The sequence below is a fragment of the Anomalospiza imberbis genome, chromosome 11, assembly GCF_031753505.1.
Source record: "Anomalospiza imberbis isolate Cuckoo-Finch-1a 21T00152 chromosome 11, ASM3175350v1, whole genome shotgun sequence".
Taxonomy (NCBI): Eukaryota; Metazoa; Chordata; class Aves; order Passeriformes; family Viduidae; genus Anomalospiza; species Anomalospiza imberbis.
This window is the reverse complement of record NC_089691.1, coordinates 21,314,224-21,328,289: the sequence shown is the minus strand read 5'-3', so window position 1 is coordinate 21,328,289 and position 14,066 is coordinate 21,314,224. Positions and strand designations below refer to the sequence as shown.

At 47.4% G+C, this 14,066-nt stretch overlaps 2 protein-coding genes across 7 annotated transcripts in view; one reads left to right on the top strand and one right to left on the bottom strand.

Annotated features, from left to right (window-relative positions):
• Positions 1 to 3,805, top strand: part of CRBN (cereblon) — a 38,795-nt gene extending 34,990 nt beyond the window's left edge. For all 5 annotated transcript variants that reach the window (XM_068202337.1, XM_068202336.1, XM_068202335.1 and 2 more), the window contains one exon: positions 827 to 3,805. In XM_068202337.1, coding sequence (XP_068058438.1) covers positions 827 to 1,010 — 184 coding nt within the window. In that variant the 3' untranslated portion in view covers positions 1,011 to 3,805. The remainder of the gene's footprint in view (positions 1 to 826) is intronic.
• Positions 2,716 to 12,406, bottom strand: TRNT1 (tRNA nucleotidyl transferase 1). 2 transcript variants are annotated; one of them, XM_068202342.1, is made up of 7 exons: positions 12,287 to 12,406; positions 8,945 to 9,138; positions 8,275 to 8,413; positions 7,958 to 8,084; positions 7,584 to 7,777; positions 7,165 to 7,415; positions 2,716 to 6,477 (listed from the first exon to the last, which is right to left on the bottom strand). In XM_068202342.1, exons 2-7 carry the CDS (start codon positions 9,020 to 9,022, stop codon positions 6,229 to 6,231), a joined length of 1,038 nt encoding a protein of 345 aa, XP_068058443.1. In that variant the 5' UTR covers positions 9,023 to 9,138; positions 12,287 to 12,406; the 3' UTR covers positions 2,716 to 6,228. The 2 variants fall into 2 exon arrangements, with proteins under 2 accessions (XP_068058443.1, XP_068058442.1); XM_068202341.1 differs by lacking the exon at positions 12,287 to 12,406 and adding an exon at positions 10,384 to 10,547.
• Between the last annotated feature and the right edge of the window lie 1,660 nt (positions 12,407 to 14,066).

The window sequence follows — 14,066 nt, the reverse complement described above, 5'->3', positions numbered from 1 at the left end:
AATGCAGTTTGGGGTTGTTACCCAAATTCGGCTGGGGATTGTGACCCAAATGCAGTTTGGGGTTGTTAGCCAAATTCGGCTGGGGATTGTGACCCAAATGCAGTTTGGGGTTGTTAGCCAAATTCAGCTGGGGATTGTGACCCAAATGCAGTTTGGGGTTGTTAGCCAAATTCAGCTGGGGATTGTGACCCAAATGCAGTTTGGGGTTGTTACCCAAATTCAGCTGGGGATTGTGACCCAAATGCAGTTTGGGGTTGTTACCCAAATTCAGCTGGGGATTGTGACCCAAATGCAGTTTGGGGTTGTTAGCCAAATTCAGCTGGGGATTGTGACCCAAATGCAGTTTGGGGTTGTTACCCAAATTCAACTGGGGATTGTGACCCAAACCCACTTTAGGAAGTGTTGCCCAAATGCAGCTGGGGATTGGTACCCAAATGCAGGTTGGGGTTGTTGCCCTAACCCAGCTGGGGATGGTACCCAAATGCAGGTTGGGGTTGTTGCCCTAACCCAGCTGGGGATGGTACCCAAATGCAGGTTGGGGTTGTTGCCCTAACCCAGCTGGGGATGGTACCCAGATGCAGTTTGGGGTTGTTGCCCTAACCCAGCTGGGGATGGTACCCAAATGCAGGTTGGGGTTGTTGCCCTAACCCAGCTGGGGATGGTACCCAGATGCAGTTTGGGGTTGTTGCCCTAACCCAGCTGGGGATGGTACCCAGATGCAGTTTGGGGTTGTTGCCCTAACCCAGCTGGGGATGGTGCCTGCCGAATGCTGAAGCATTTTCCGAAGGCCTTTTCCCTCACCAAGGCTTTGCTGTGCCCTGGGCAGGTACGCCTGGACCATAGCCCAGTGCAGGATCTGCGGGAGCCACATGGGCTGGAAGTTCACGGCCACCAGGAAGGAGCTGTCCCCTCCCAAGTTCTGGGGGCTGACGCGCTCGGCGCTGCTGCCCCGCATTCCCGAGGACGCCGAGGACTCGGAGCGCGGCCGCTCGCCGCTGCTGTGCCTGTGACACCCCCGGGGCACTGCTCAGTGCTGCTCCTGCTTCCTCAGCCCAGCAACCCCGGGGAGCACGCTCCCATCCCCAGGGAACCAGGCTCGCCCAGCTCCCTGTGCTGTTCCTCGGGAGATCGGACTCTTCCTGCAGAGGGGGTGCCAGGGGACACCGGGAATGAAGGCCCACGTGGGACACCAGGAAATCTCTGATCCACGTGGACACACCTTGAGACTGGACTTATGTAATTCCCACTTGCAGTGAAGGAAGGGGGATGGAAACTAAAACCAAACTAAAATCCCAATAAGCAGAGTCTGATTGATGCAATATTCCCGGGATGGCAGATAGCAGTGACCTGCTGTGGAGTGTCTGCCATAATACACTTACACGTGGTTTGCTGAGAATCCCTGTTTCTAACTCTCTGAAGTCCTTCAGGTTTGCTGCTTGTGCTGTTTCTCAGCTTTTTGCTGAATAACCGTGGAAGAGAGAAGCAGCCTGAGAGTTTCTGAGTGCTGGAATGTGCAAAAGTTGGAATTGCAGCTGCCTCCCAGGATGGACCCCATGGGGAAGTGTCTGTTCCTTACAAGTTGTCTCATCTGTTTAGTCCATTTGACTTTAGAAGTCTTAAATTTTAAACTGTTGATAAGAAGTGCACAGTCAGTCCCAGAGGGTAAACAGCATTGTCATGTACTGTTCAGTGTGCTTCAATTACTACCACAAATTATTCCTGGTTAATTTACCAGTGGACGTGTCCAGGGGTTTGGGAAGGACTCTAAAACACCCCACTGAGGTGTGGTGACAAAGGGAAGGAAAAATCTCTTTGAATTATTTCATTGTAACTTATAGATCATGAAGTAAAATTTCACATTATCACCTTATAAAGAGCAAACGTTTCCAAATAAAACAGGAATACAGGCAGTGCTTTTTTGTGGGGAGGTTTCTTAGTTTCTGGTTTGGTTTTTATTTTGTCTGTGCTCCACAAATTGGGTGCCAGTCTGGGGCAGCTTTTGCCACTGATTTATTGGGTTTTTTTCCTCACAGAATGCACTTTGGTGATGGCAGTGGAGATTTTTTTTTTTAGTGCTTGTACACATAAACACTTGGTTTTCTTGTGAAGCTTTTATCATTCACTCTTCATTTCTTCACAGTGATGTTAAACTAGTCAAGTTTAAGACACGAGCCACTGGTTGCTTGTTCTCTGTCAGGCTCCAGGCAGGTGTAGCAAGGACAGATCACTTCAGCTGAGGGCCAAGGCCAAGCTGGCACACAGGAGCTGATTCCCATGGCAGTGTGGTACCTCCAGCTGGAAAAACACCCCAAACCTTTGCTGCTGGGTAGTTGTCATGCCAGGTATGTAGAGATTAATTGTGTAACTCAGGTTTAGGTTCTTTGAAACTTTCTACCTCTGTGCTGCTTCTGTTCTTCTTAGACACCTTTAATTCTGAGCTCAGTTCCATGTGCAGTGCCCTGACTTGGCAGTGAACTGTGAAAAGCAGTATTTGGGATGTGGCTCTGAGCAAACAGAGGGTGATGATGGCTCATTTTCATCCAGAAAACTTTCTGGATGTTGATAATGATTCATTATAAGCCTGGAAAGCCAGGCACTGGTGTGAGAGGGAGACTGGATGCTCTGTGTTTGTGAATCCACTGGAACCAAGCCTGGCTCTCCCTCACCCCTGCACACACAACACACCTGGGCTCCACATTTGGGTTATTTTGTCCCTTTGCCCCCCAAAGTCCCTCCTGTCTGTTGTTCCTGTGGCCCTCAGTGGGGCTTGGTGGTGGCAAGAAGTTGGAGGGTGCTCCCAGCACCTTCTGCTGCCTTGGTGTGAGCAGTCACTGGGGCTGGGAAGGGGAATTTCAAAAGGATTTTCTCAGCTGTCACTGAACTTCTGAAGGTTCAGTTCTTTGGGGTTTTGGCCGAGTCCTTTGGACTCTTGATTAAAAATGGCAATGTTTGAATCCAGAATAAGCATTTTTATGGTCTTTTATGTATATAGTCAAATGTAAACTAACATAATTGAGGTAAGTCAGGAGTAAATTAACACTAATTAAATTTCATTTGATGATGCTGTTCCATGTGCTAAAGCTGTGCAGTGTTTGCTGTATTGAGTCCATGACACTTTCCAGGTTGAGTCCTGTGGTGGTGAATCCAGTCCTTACTGGGAGCTGTCTGAATATCCAGCACTCCAGAGTGTGGAGTTGGGGATGGTTCCTTACACTGCTTCATATTTTCCATACTTTTATCTGTTTGGAAGAGAAAACTATTGGTGGGAATTAGGGAAAATTTGGAACATCAGTATGGAAAAATGCAGACAGCAACTGCTTAGGAGAGCTAATCAAAGGAAACCAGATTCGATAAATATTTTTTACATTTACCCCATTGCTGGGCTGAGTAGCTTCCTGCAGGAATTAATTAATCCAGTGGGCATGACTGAGGGATCACAGGATTTACAGCACAGACTCATTTTCAAGCCATCATTGCAGCATCCCCAACACCCCAGCCAGAGCCTGTAACTTTGCAAGTTTTCATTTATTTTAGGTTCATTTTGACAAATAGGTAGAACCACTTGTACACTGGGTTTTAAGTATTTCAGATACTCATTTGTTTTTTATTAATGCTCTTTTTGGATGTGCTGCAGTTCATTTGTTCCTCTCGTTGTCACCTTTAATTGCTCTGTGAACTGCTCCAGGGGTAGCCCAGTCTCTGCTTTAACTCTTCCTTCTCTCTGCCTTTTGGGACAACTTTTCTGACAAATCTTGTGGCTTGCAAATATTTGCAAAGAATAAAATTAAATTTGTTTCAAAACTCACCTGGTTTTGCTGATTGTTGGGGTGGGAAAGGGAAATGTTTGTGTTTATGATGAGTTTTTTGCCTGAAAAAAGTAAAAGTTTCACTTCCAAGTCTCTGCTGGTTCGACTGGCCCAGGGCAGAGAAGATAAGGAATAATATGGGAGAGAGGGGAGAGGTAATTAAAACCCATTGTGAATATCATTTAGTTAGTCAATCTCTTGGAGAATGTTACTTGACCGTGTGTATATCAGAGTTCTTCATCTCTTCTCTCCCCATTTGCTATTTAAATAGCCCATACTCTAAAATGAGTTTATTTAAACCCAGCATTTTCCAGATCCCAAGCTGGCACTGCTTGCCTAAAATATGTGAATATATTTTATTTCATGCCTTTCATTTTCCTAGGGGTTAATTTTTCTTGAAGATCAACAGAAATGCTCAATAGACCAATGGGAAACCTCAAGCAGAGGCTGATGTTTAAAGAGGTGTTGGAACACAGGTGCTCCCTGCACTGCATTCCAAGCAGGGCTGTTCATGAAGGTGCTTGTGGAATAATCTGGTTTTGCTGTTTTTTGTGAGCCCTGGAGATTTGTAACAGGATCCTCTGTGTTATCAGTGAGGGATGGAGGAAGTGGGGCTCCCCCTGCTTTTAGTGACCAGCTTGGCCAAATAATCGCCAATTAAACCCATCAATTTCTACTTACTAATAATTAAGCTGACTTTGAAATGATTGATTTAAGAGTGCACTCTACAGCAGCTGTAACTCTATGTACTGTGTAGTAAATAATTCTGATTAAAGTCTTTTCAGGCTAATCATTACCAGCATCAACTTAAATAAATCATTCCTTGCTGTTCATATACATGATTTGGGTCGGCATCCTTAATCCTGGGGGACAAAGTTGTGCAAAGGTTCCCTGACAGCTGAACAATCCTTTAGACATAATCCAGTGATTAAATCTGAGCAGGACTGGGTCCAGGCACACCCAGCCCCTCTCAGGGCTGGACATTGAAGCTCAGCACTCATGGGAAGATCTCCCTGCTAAACTTTGTCCAGAGTATCCATTTGTTCCATGCCAAGATCATAAATTTCAAGCTTTTCTCCTCCTCAAAAATCCTCTCTGAGGGGAGTTGGACCCTGACAGCAGTTTTGGGTAAAAGTTAAGTCATATTTTCCACCTCCACAGCCATTGCCCTAAAGCTGCACTTGGATGAAATCTAGACTCTCTACAGCCCTGAATTTTGTCACTGTCCCTCCCAAGATTCCAGTAGTTCCAGAAATTACACCAAGGAGGCTTCAATTTAATCACCTCATTAAATTAAGCACCATCCTGTTCTTGTGAGATTTGCCTTACTAACAAACAGCACTTTCCCTCTTCCCCTGCTGGCTCCCACAGATTCCCAGGCACCTTCAGGATAATTTATTTAAAGGACCAGGCATCCCAGGAAAATCAAAGGCAGCTGGGAAGTTGTGTGAAAGCCCAAAATGCTGATTTTTTCCAGCATTGCTCCAGTGTTGCCATCTAGTGCTGCAAAATGATATCCAAGGAAAATGAAATCCAAAGGATTTTATTTGTTACCATGGTTCTGTAGGAAAAAACTTCAACCTGCATTAAGAGTTATACACACAAGAGCTGCTCCCAGGGACTTTTTACAGCACACCAAAAACCCCAGGGGTAGGAAGACATTCTTAAAGACCAGGAATAGCTCTGCTCCACATCCCTGGATTCCGAAGACAAGGAGCTGCATCTCCCCTTGTTAATGTTAATTAACATTAATCGTTTGTCTCACGCCTGAAGCTGAAAATACAATGTAGAACCTTCACCAGCTTGCTGTGGATTTAGTTTACTCAGTGATAAGTTACTGAAAAACTACTGAAAATGCATGATACTCACTCAGCCAGGTCACCCTTTTAACCTACAACTGATTCTGGAATTCTGGAAAATAAAAATAGTCCTAGAAAACAGCCTGGTTTTCCACGGCAAGGCTGTTTGGAACTGCTGGAGTGAGTATTTCCATCTGTTATCTAGCTTTAAGTACAAAAGGAGTTCAGGTAGAGCCCATTATTTCCACACATTCTCCTAGGCACATAAAAACCTCTCCATGATTTGATCTAGAGGATGCAAACAATCTTTTTGGGGGGATTTTGGGATTTTTTTTTGGATATAGACAGTCAGAGGGAGAAACATCTTGCCATTACCTCTCATGCCCTAAGTCATGATAAAATAGTAAATATTTATCACTAAGAACAGCAGAGAGAGGTTGAAAAGGTGGAATTTGGCAAAGAATGTTTTACATTATTACAAAATGAAACCTCTCCCTGCAGAAGTTAGGAATTAGTAATGAAAATGTTAAATGTGACAAATGCTTAGTTGGCTGTGAGAGGCTGTTTCCTGGGAGCTCCGTTCCACTCGGATCAGGGCACAAACAGTTCTGTTTTTATTCACTTTACAGCTTCTTCAGGCAGCTCAGCAGTTCCTCTTTATCCATGTGGTACCCACTCTTTTTCCACTCATCCCTCAGCTGCTGCAGTGCCGTCCCAATTTCCTTCCCAGAGGACACCCCCATCTTCCTGAGATCGTGGCCACTGACAGGGAAAGAGGGCACAGTCCATTCCTGCATTTCTTTCAAAAGCTGTTCCTCTCCTTGGTACTTCAGGAGCTCAAAGATCTTGGAGTTGGTGTTAGCTTCCCTAGACTAGGAGAAAAAAGAAAAAAGAGAGGCTTCAGTATGAAACAGCAGAACCAGCTCCAGTGTGCTCAGCATTGTGCTGTTCCCATTACTCCTTGTAAGGCAACATCTTGGCCAAGCTGGGACTATGGAAGCAAGGATTTCTCCTGCCTCACAGGTGTTAAAACTGAGTTTTGTAAGCTCTGGGAGATCCTTGGAGACTCCCTGAAGCCCAGGTAACAGCTGTAATCCCTATCCATCACCGTTCCTGTGGGACACAGGCCTGGCCTTGGGGACTGGTCCTTGCCCTCAGTATCAGCAGAATTCAGCTGGAAATGACCTCACTGTGCTGTGGAAGAACGTCCCAGGGTGCCTAAGGAACAGGGGGCCTTGGGAAGAACACCAGGAATTGCACTGAATTTCCATTCACAATTCAGAGCTGAATTTCACAGAAAAAAGCTAAATTCTCCTTGTCCTGCTCGTGTTTCGTATTTCAACAGGACAGCACAGCAAACTGCCAGTCCCAGGTAAGATCACAAGAAACTGAATGTGACATTTTGCAGCCTGACTGACTTTTAAATCAGTCCAAAATCTGCTCCAGAGCACAGGGTGCTCAGAACTGCTAAAATATAGTAGGTTTGTTTTTTAGGGATGTCTTAAAATGAATTCAGTTCACTGTGAAGCCCCAAATGGAGCAATGTGAACTACACTCACATCCATCAGGAAGTCCTGGTATGGTCTGAGTGGTTCTGGCCCCGGGCCTTTGGTTAACTCCTGCCTGTGCTTCACCAAGAAAAGGCCAAGGTTTTTTTCTTCCTTGGAGATTTTCAGCCTCAGGTCCAGGTTTGTGACATCATCCTTCCCCTTGAACAAGGATGTCAGGACAGTCATAGGTTTTGGAGACAGATTTTGGATGTTTTTACTGACTCTGGCAAATTCCTCTAAATTCCCATCATGTGGTAGCCCTAAAAACACACAAAAAGTGCAAAGAAGTGTTAATAAGAAAAGTGGTTGTTAGCACAGGATAAAAATAAATCTTATTTCTGTGTAAACCCAAGTTTGATCTCAATCTGCCACAAAATTCTGTCTGTATAAGATACAGGAGTAGGAAATCAAACTTCTTTTCACTTTACCTATGTACTGGGCAATATCCAGCTCATACATAAGCTGAACCAAATGATTGACATGGTTTCCAAGAAGAATTTTTTTCAGTTCCACCCAAATCCTTTCTCCTGATATTCCAGCCAAGCCTTTGGCATTTTCTTTAATTGCTTGCAGTGTATTAGGTTCATGATCTCCAGGTTTCTCTGCAATTCTTCCATAAAATCTGCCAAATACAACCCCTGGATGTTAGATGAGAAAACTATTCCACTAACAATCATAAAATCATTTAGGTTGGAAAGGAAATATGACAACTGCAACTCTTTTAACATCACTGGTATCTTTTTGCATGTTTTTGTAACTTTATACAGTTTTATATTTATCAAGGAAAAGCAAAACCTCTTACCTGAAGTACCTCAGGATTCTTAAATAATCTTCTTGTATTCTCTCAGTTGCCTTCCCCACAAATCTGATTTTCTTGTTTTTCAAGTCTTCATAGCCATTAAAGAAATCATAGAGCGTCCCATCCAAACCTAGAAAACAATGAAAAACCAGAATATCAATGTACAAATGTGGCTGACACTTGGAAATGAGAAGTTGTGTGGTTTGACCTGGTCTGTCAGATCATCTCATGTATTTATACAGACCTTTGACACAGGGACAGAACTCAGTGGCAAAACTCAAATCCGGTGCTTCATCTACGTAACAGTTTTCCAAATTTACCTAAAAACATGGAGTTGACAGTGAGGTCCCTCCTCTCAGCATCCTTGTGCCAGTCAGTGGTGAACTCCACCTCTGCGTGCCGTCCGTCGGTGACAACATCTATTCGGAGAGTGGTAATTTCAAAATTCTGTTCATGGAGCTGCAAATCCCACAGACAGCATTACTTCAGCACAACCATGAAATAATGACAGGCAATGAAATGCAAAAGCTGCTCATTTTTTCAGCCCTGTGCTTGTGTACAGTGGGTGGACACACGCACAGCAGTGCGTGCAGGGTTTTCATACTGAGTTGAGAAATAGGAACTTCTGAAAATAATCCTGACGTTATTTATTTTCTACAGAGCATGCAGAAATCTTCCCGCAGGAGATGGACTAAGAGCAAGGTAGAGGAAACAGAACTTGAGAGGAAATCAGGAGCAGAGAACATTAGGGTCATGGGTGGGCAGCCAACATTATTTTTTCTGGTGGTGACACAGCAGCATGAATGGGTTACATGCATTAAAATACGGTAATTACTTGAATTCTACAACAAATAATCAAAAAAATCATTCCAGGCTTTAAAGCAGGGTCTCATTTAAACTCTTACTGTGATACTTTAACAAATAAGGAGCAAATTTTCTACTGGACATCCACAGATAGGTAGAAAAGATCCAAACAAATCCCAAACCAACCCTGGCAGTGATGGTTCCGTGTTTTTCTCCTTTGTTATTGATCAGACGAACCCCAGCTGCCGTGAACATTTCCTTCATCTCTGCTGGAGTGGCTGTGGTGGCAAAATCGATGTCTTGTGGTGTCACTCCGCTCAGTAAATCCCTCACGGCCCCCCCTGCTATTCTCAGCTCATAGTTCTTCTTCTCAAACAGTTCTGGGAAAGGAAGGAAACCAAACAGTAACAAACCCATGGCACGATCAGCCATAACCTGCCTTCTCACAAAATTAAGATCATGGATGTAGGAATAAACACTCAAATATGCAGGAAGCGTATCTGAACAGCTTCATGCAAAATGCACTAATTCGTGGCACAGCTGAGCACACACAGGTATTTTCCCTGTACTTCTGATTTATTTTTCTGAAGCTTTTTTGAAAACTTAACAATTGGCAGGTCTCTAATTGGTCCTGGGGACTCTGGGCTGGGGATCATTTTCAACAGTCAGGGGCTGACAAGGGAAAAGAATTCAGATCATTTACAGCCGAGAACAGCGAGCCCAAATTTCTCCAGGAACAAGAGAGCGTCATGGAATGGGCCCACAAAGGGGAAAGCGAGCTCTGAGCTGTCCCTGGAGACTGGCTGAGGGTGCTCGGCCTGGAGAAGGCTCTGGGAGCAGAAAAACGCTCTTTTTACCAGGGCACGGAGTGACAGGGCAGAGGGGAATGCAGTAAGGGCAGGGAGGGTGGGTTCAGGAGTGAGGTTTCCTGTGAGGATGGTAAGGGACTGGATGGAACTCCCAGAGCGGCTGGGGCTGCCCCTGGATCCCTGGCAGTGCCCAAGGCCAGGCTGGACAGGGCTGGGAGCACCTGGGACAGTGGGAGGTGTCCCTGCCATGGCAGGGGTGGCACTGGGTGGGATTTAAGGTCCCTCTCATAGTAAAAGGGTTTAAAATCATGGGGATTTGGGGAATTAGAAGGAAAATTAAGCTTAGTAGGCCCTGGGAAAATACCCTGGGAAAGTATAGGCCTACTACTTGCTAGAACTGCACCTGTGTAGCTGGTATATGATAAATGATGGAATTGTTAGATGTGATGATTGTTTTATAATGAAATATAATTACTGTTTAATCGTAAGAATAATCATGGGAAACTGTGGTCAGGGGCTTGAGAAAGATCACGAGAAATTCACGCTTGGATAAAGTCCATGTATACAATACAACAATATAAGTTTAATAATTAATATGTAAATTATATAACGATAGAATAAAAAATACGTTCAGCTCGGAAGCCATGTGGGAGTCAGATTTGGGTCTGTACCCCTGATTCCCAGAGCTCTGCAACAAAAGCACCTGCACATCAACATATCCCGTGATTACGTGTGTTCCTGAACGCTAGCACCTCCAACCCGACCCCCCCGGGGCTGCGCTCAGGGACATTTTCGGGGCCTCCTCGCCGCACTCACCGGCCACGCTGCGCAGCCCCGGCGTGAAGAGCGCCTGGAACTGCGGCGCCTGCAGCCTCATGGCGCCGCTCCCGCCGTGCCGCCGCCGCAGCAGCCGCAGCCCGGCCCTGCAGGGCACAGCCAGGAGCTCAGCCCACATCCGCGGGCACGGCCGCTCCGCCGCCCCGGCCCCGCCGCCCCGCACGCACTCACCGGGGCCCGGCTCCGGCACCGGCGGCGCCGGGCGATGAGCTCAGAGCGGCGCCGGGCGATGAGCTCAGAGCGGCGCCGGGCTCGGGGACGGCTCCGCCCGCTCGGGGGCCGGGCCGGGCTCGGGGATCGGCACCGCCCGCCCTGGGGCCGGGCTCGGGGACGGCTCCGCCCGCCCTGGGGCCGGGCTCGGGGACGGCTCCGCCCGCTCGGGGGCCGGGCCGGGCTCGGGGATCGGCACCGCCCGCCCTGGGGCCGGGCTCGGGGACGGCTCCGCCCGCCCTGGGGCCGGGCTCGGGGACGGCTCCGCCCGCCCTGGGGCCGGGCCGGGCTCGGGGACCGGCACCGCCCGCCCTGGGGCCGGGCCGGGCTCGGGGATCGGCACCGCCCGCCCTGGGGCCGGGCCGGGCTCGGGGACCGGCACCGCCCGCCCCGGGGCCGGGCTCGGTGAGGCGGCTCCACCGGGGATCGGCACCGCCCCGGGGTCGGGCCGGGCTCGGGGACCGGCACCGCCCGCTCGGGGGCCGGGCCGGGCTCGGGGATCGGCACCGCCCGCCCCGGGGCCGGGCTCAGTGAGGCGGCTCCACCGGGGATCGGCACCGCCCGCCCCGGGGCCGGGCCGGGCTCCGCTCCGCCCCCGCTCCCTCAGCGGGACCGGGCCGCCTGCGCTCGGCAGGGAGGGATTCGTAAAAATGCTCACAGAATCACCGGGTTGGAAGAGACCTTCAAGATCATCGAGTCCAACCCAGCCCCGACACCTCAGCTAAAGCCTGGCACCCAGTGCCACATCCAGGCTTTGTTAAACACACCCAGGGATGGTGACTGCACCACCTCCCCGGGCAGCCACTCCACAACTTTATCACCCTTTCTTGTAAAATACTTTTTCCTAATATCCAACCTCAATTTCCCTTGGTGCAGCTTGAGGCTGTGTGCTCTGGTTCTGTCATTTCCTGGAGAAAGAGCCCAGCCCCAGCTGGCCACAGCCACCTTTCAGGAGCTGTGGAGAGTGCTGAGGTCACCCCTGAGTCTCCTTTTCTCCAGGCTGAGCACCCCCAGCTCCCTCAGTCATTCCTCACAGGGTTTGTGTTCCCAGCCCCTCTCCAGCCTCACTGCCTCCTCTGGAGAACTCAAACCTCTCAATGTCCTTCCCAAACTGAGGGACACAGCACTCCATAGAAGACATAAAATATTTACCGTGGCTTTGTCTCGGTTTAGAGAAGTTACAACAGGAAAACGAGTTACAGCAGAGGGAAAAATACATAGTTTGGTAATGGCAAAATAATTGGGATGGAACTGATGAGTTTCTTCTCCCCCCGATGAGAAGGAATTTGGTAGCATTTAAATGTTTGAATCATTGGAATCACAAAGTCATAATTTTGGAAAAGCCCTCTGAGATCATCAAGTCCAGCTGCTCCCCAGCACTGCCAGGCTTGTCACCAAACCCTGTCCCCAGGTGCCACATCCACAGAGCTTTAAGTCACCCCAGGAATGAGGATTCCTCCTGACCCAAAACCCCATCCTGTTCTGTGGAGCAGATATCAGTGATAGGAGTGATAACTGATTATTTACAGCTATTAATGTGCACTTGATAATGTCTAAATACAGTTGAGTTCTTGCCCACATTGAATTACACCCACTTTCACCAATTTGGCTTTTAAGGAGCTTTAATTGTGTCCTGAGCCCCAAAGCACTCACCCCTCCAAGCTTCTGTCACCTACACATTAATCACTTGGATTCCAGGCTGTTAATGAGCGTGAGTCATTAGCCTTCTTCTCATCCTTCCTATAACTCCATCACATATGGCCCCACTTTCTGCAGGACCTGCCCTCGGGTTGGATTCTGTTCCCTCTCCTGTTTGTGAGCCTGCATTGCCATCACAGGGAATGGGTTGGGCTGGAAGGACCCTTAAAGATCACCTTGTTCCAACCACCTGCCATGGGCAGGGACACCTTCCACGAGCCCCATCCAGCCCTGAATGTAGGAATATAAAAAGGTAAAAGACTTTAAAAAGTGCAAAAGGGCCACAGAAAGAAGACATAAAGCTAAGAAAGGCTAGAAAGTTTTTACAGCTTCTCCTGAGAAGCTAGGAAGTTAAGAACCAAGTGAATACATTTGTATTTATCATAAGGAACAAGAAAGAACAAGAACTTATTGATAGCTCAAGATGTGAAAAGCCCTAGATATATGCTTTGCAAAGATAGAAAAGTTTCAATCTTAAATAATGAATTATTGTGTATTGTTTGAGGTTCACAGAAGTCTTTTTGTTACTGTTAAACCTATGTAGGTCTTTTTCTTATTGGTTAGAGTATAATAATTTTACACCTTTTCTTTTACGCTGTTGGTTCAAAGAATATGTAGGAAAAGGCTTTGCACGGGCTGCCCTCTTGTCTCTGATCTGTGTTTGCATGGATGTTGCTGTTTCCCCGTGTCTCTTGTTTTTTGCTTGTATGATACAGACAGATAATAAATCCTAAGTCTGCACCAGTCAGGGTCCGTCCTGTTTCTGAAACCTGAACACTTCCAGGGATGGGGCATCCACAGCTTCTCTTGGCAATGCAGAAGTTATCCAGCCCTACAGACCTCAGCTCAAAGCTCTCAGCACAATATTAGGAAGCTGGTTTTGCTCTGGTGTTGGTGACTTCCCAAAATGCTGCTGGTGTCTGCATGGCTGTATGGCCAGAGCTTTGGACAAGATGGCATTAAATAAACTGGACAAAACATGCAGAGTTTCCCAGCAATGTCTGGGTTTGCTTTTCTAGGGGAAGAACACACTGGGATATCAGCAGTGTGGCTGTAGGTTATTTCTTTGCAGTCAGTCCTCACGTTCCTGCTCTTGAAAACTCATCAGAGAACTCTCGGACCATTGTATATAATTAACACTCAATAAATAAAATTAACCCCTTTCTGTGCCTGTATGGAGCCTTCCACCCTGTGGTTAAATCCACAGTTCCCTTTTTCAAGGCGTGCTTATCTCGCTTGTCCTCTGCCGTCTCTTCTGAGGTACCAGCCCTGTTGGTACTTGGAAGGCAGCAGTTATAAAAGAAACCCTACAGGGAGAACACCCAGAGGACGGGGAGCAAACAGAGCCAACTGTTCACAGGACTCTGAGATGCCAAGGTAACCTCCCGGGGTGTCTGGCGTGCTTTGGGTCTGCCTTGTGCTTGCTTTGAAGACTGCAAAGGTCCTGAAAAAGCAGTGTAAACTGCTTTTTCAAGTCAGTTTACACTGGGAAAAGCACCTGGAATCTGCTGCTTCTTCGTTGCTTCTGAGGTATTGGGACACATTGAGGGAGAAAATCATTACTTTTAGGAAGCTGGTTTTTGTCCTTCTAAAAGGACTAGATTCCTTGCACAAAGGGAATATCCCCTTTACCCTCTGCTTATTACTTATATAACCAAAACATAATCAAAACTTTGTCCTGAAAACTTCCCATGTCCATTTTTGTGAGGAGCACAATCCTCCTGTAGCCTCCTAGTTACTGTCTTTGTTTGCAT

Bases quoted from the DNA above. Each gene is read 5' to 3' on its own strand.
- TRNT1 (XM_068202341.1), bottom strand. From the start codon at position 10,522: ATGTGGGCTGAGCTCCTGGCTGTGCCCTGCAGGGCCGGGCTGCGGCTG. The intron at 9,139-10,383 runs GTGAGTGCGGCG...TTCCTTTCCCAG, and splicing joins GGGGCTGCGCAGCGTGGCCG to AACTGTTTGAGAAGAAGAAC. The intron at 7,416-7,583 runs GTAAAGTGAAAA...GTGTGTTTTTAG, and splicing joins GGATATTGCCCAGTACATAG to GGCTACCACATGATGGGAAT.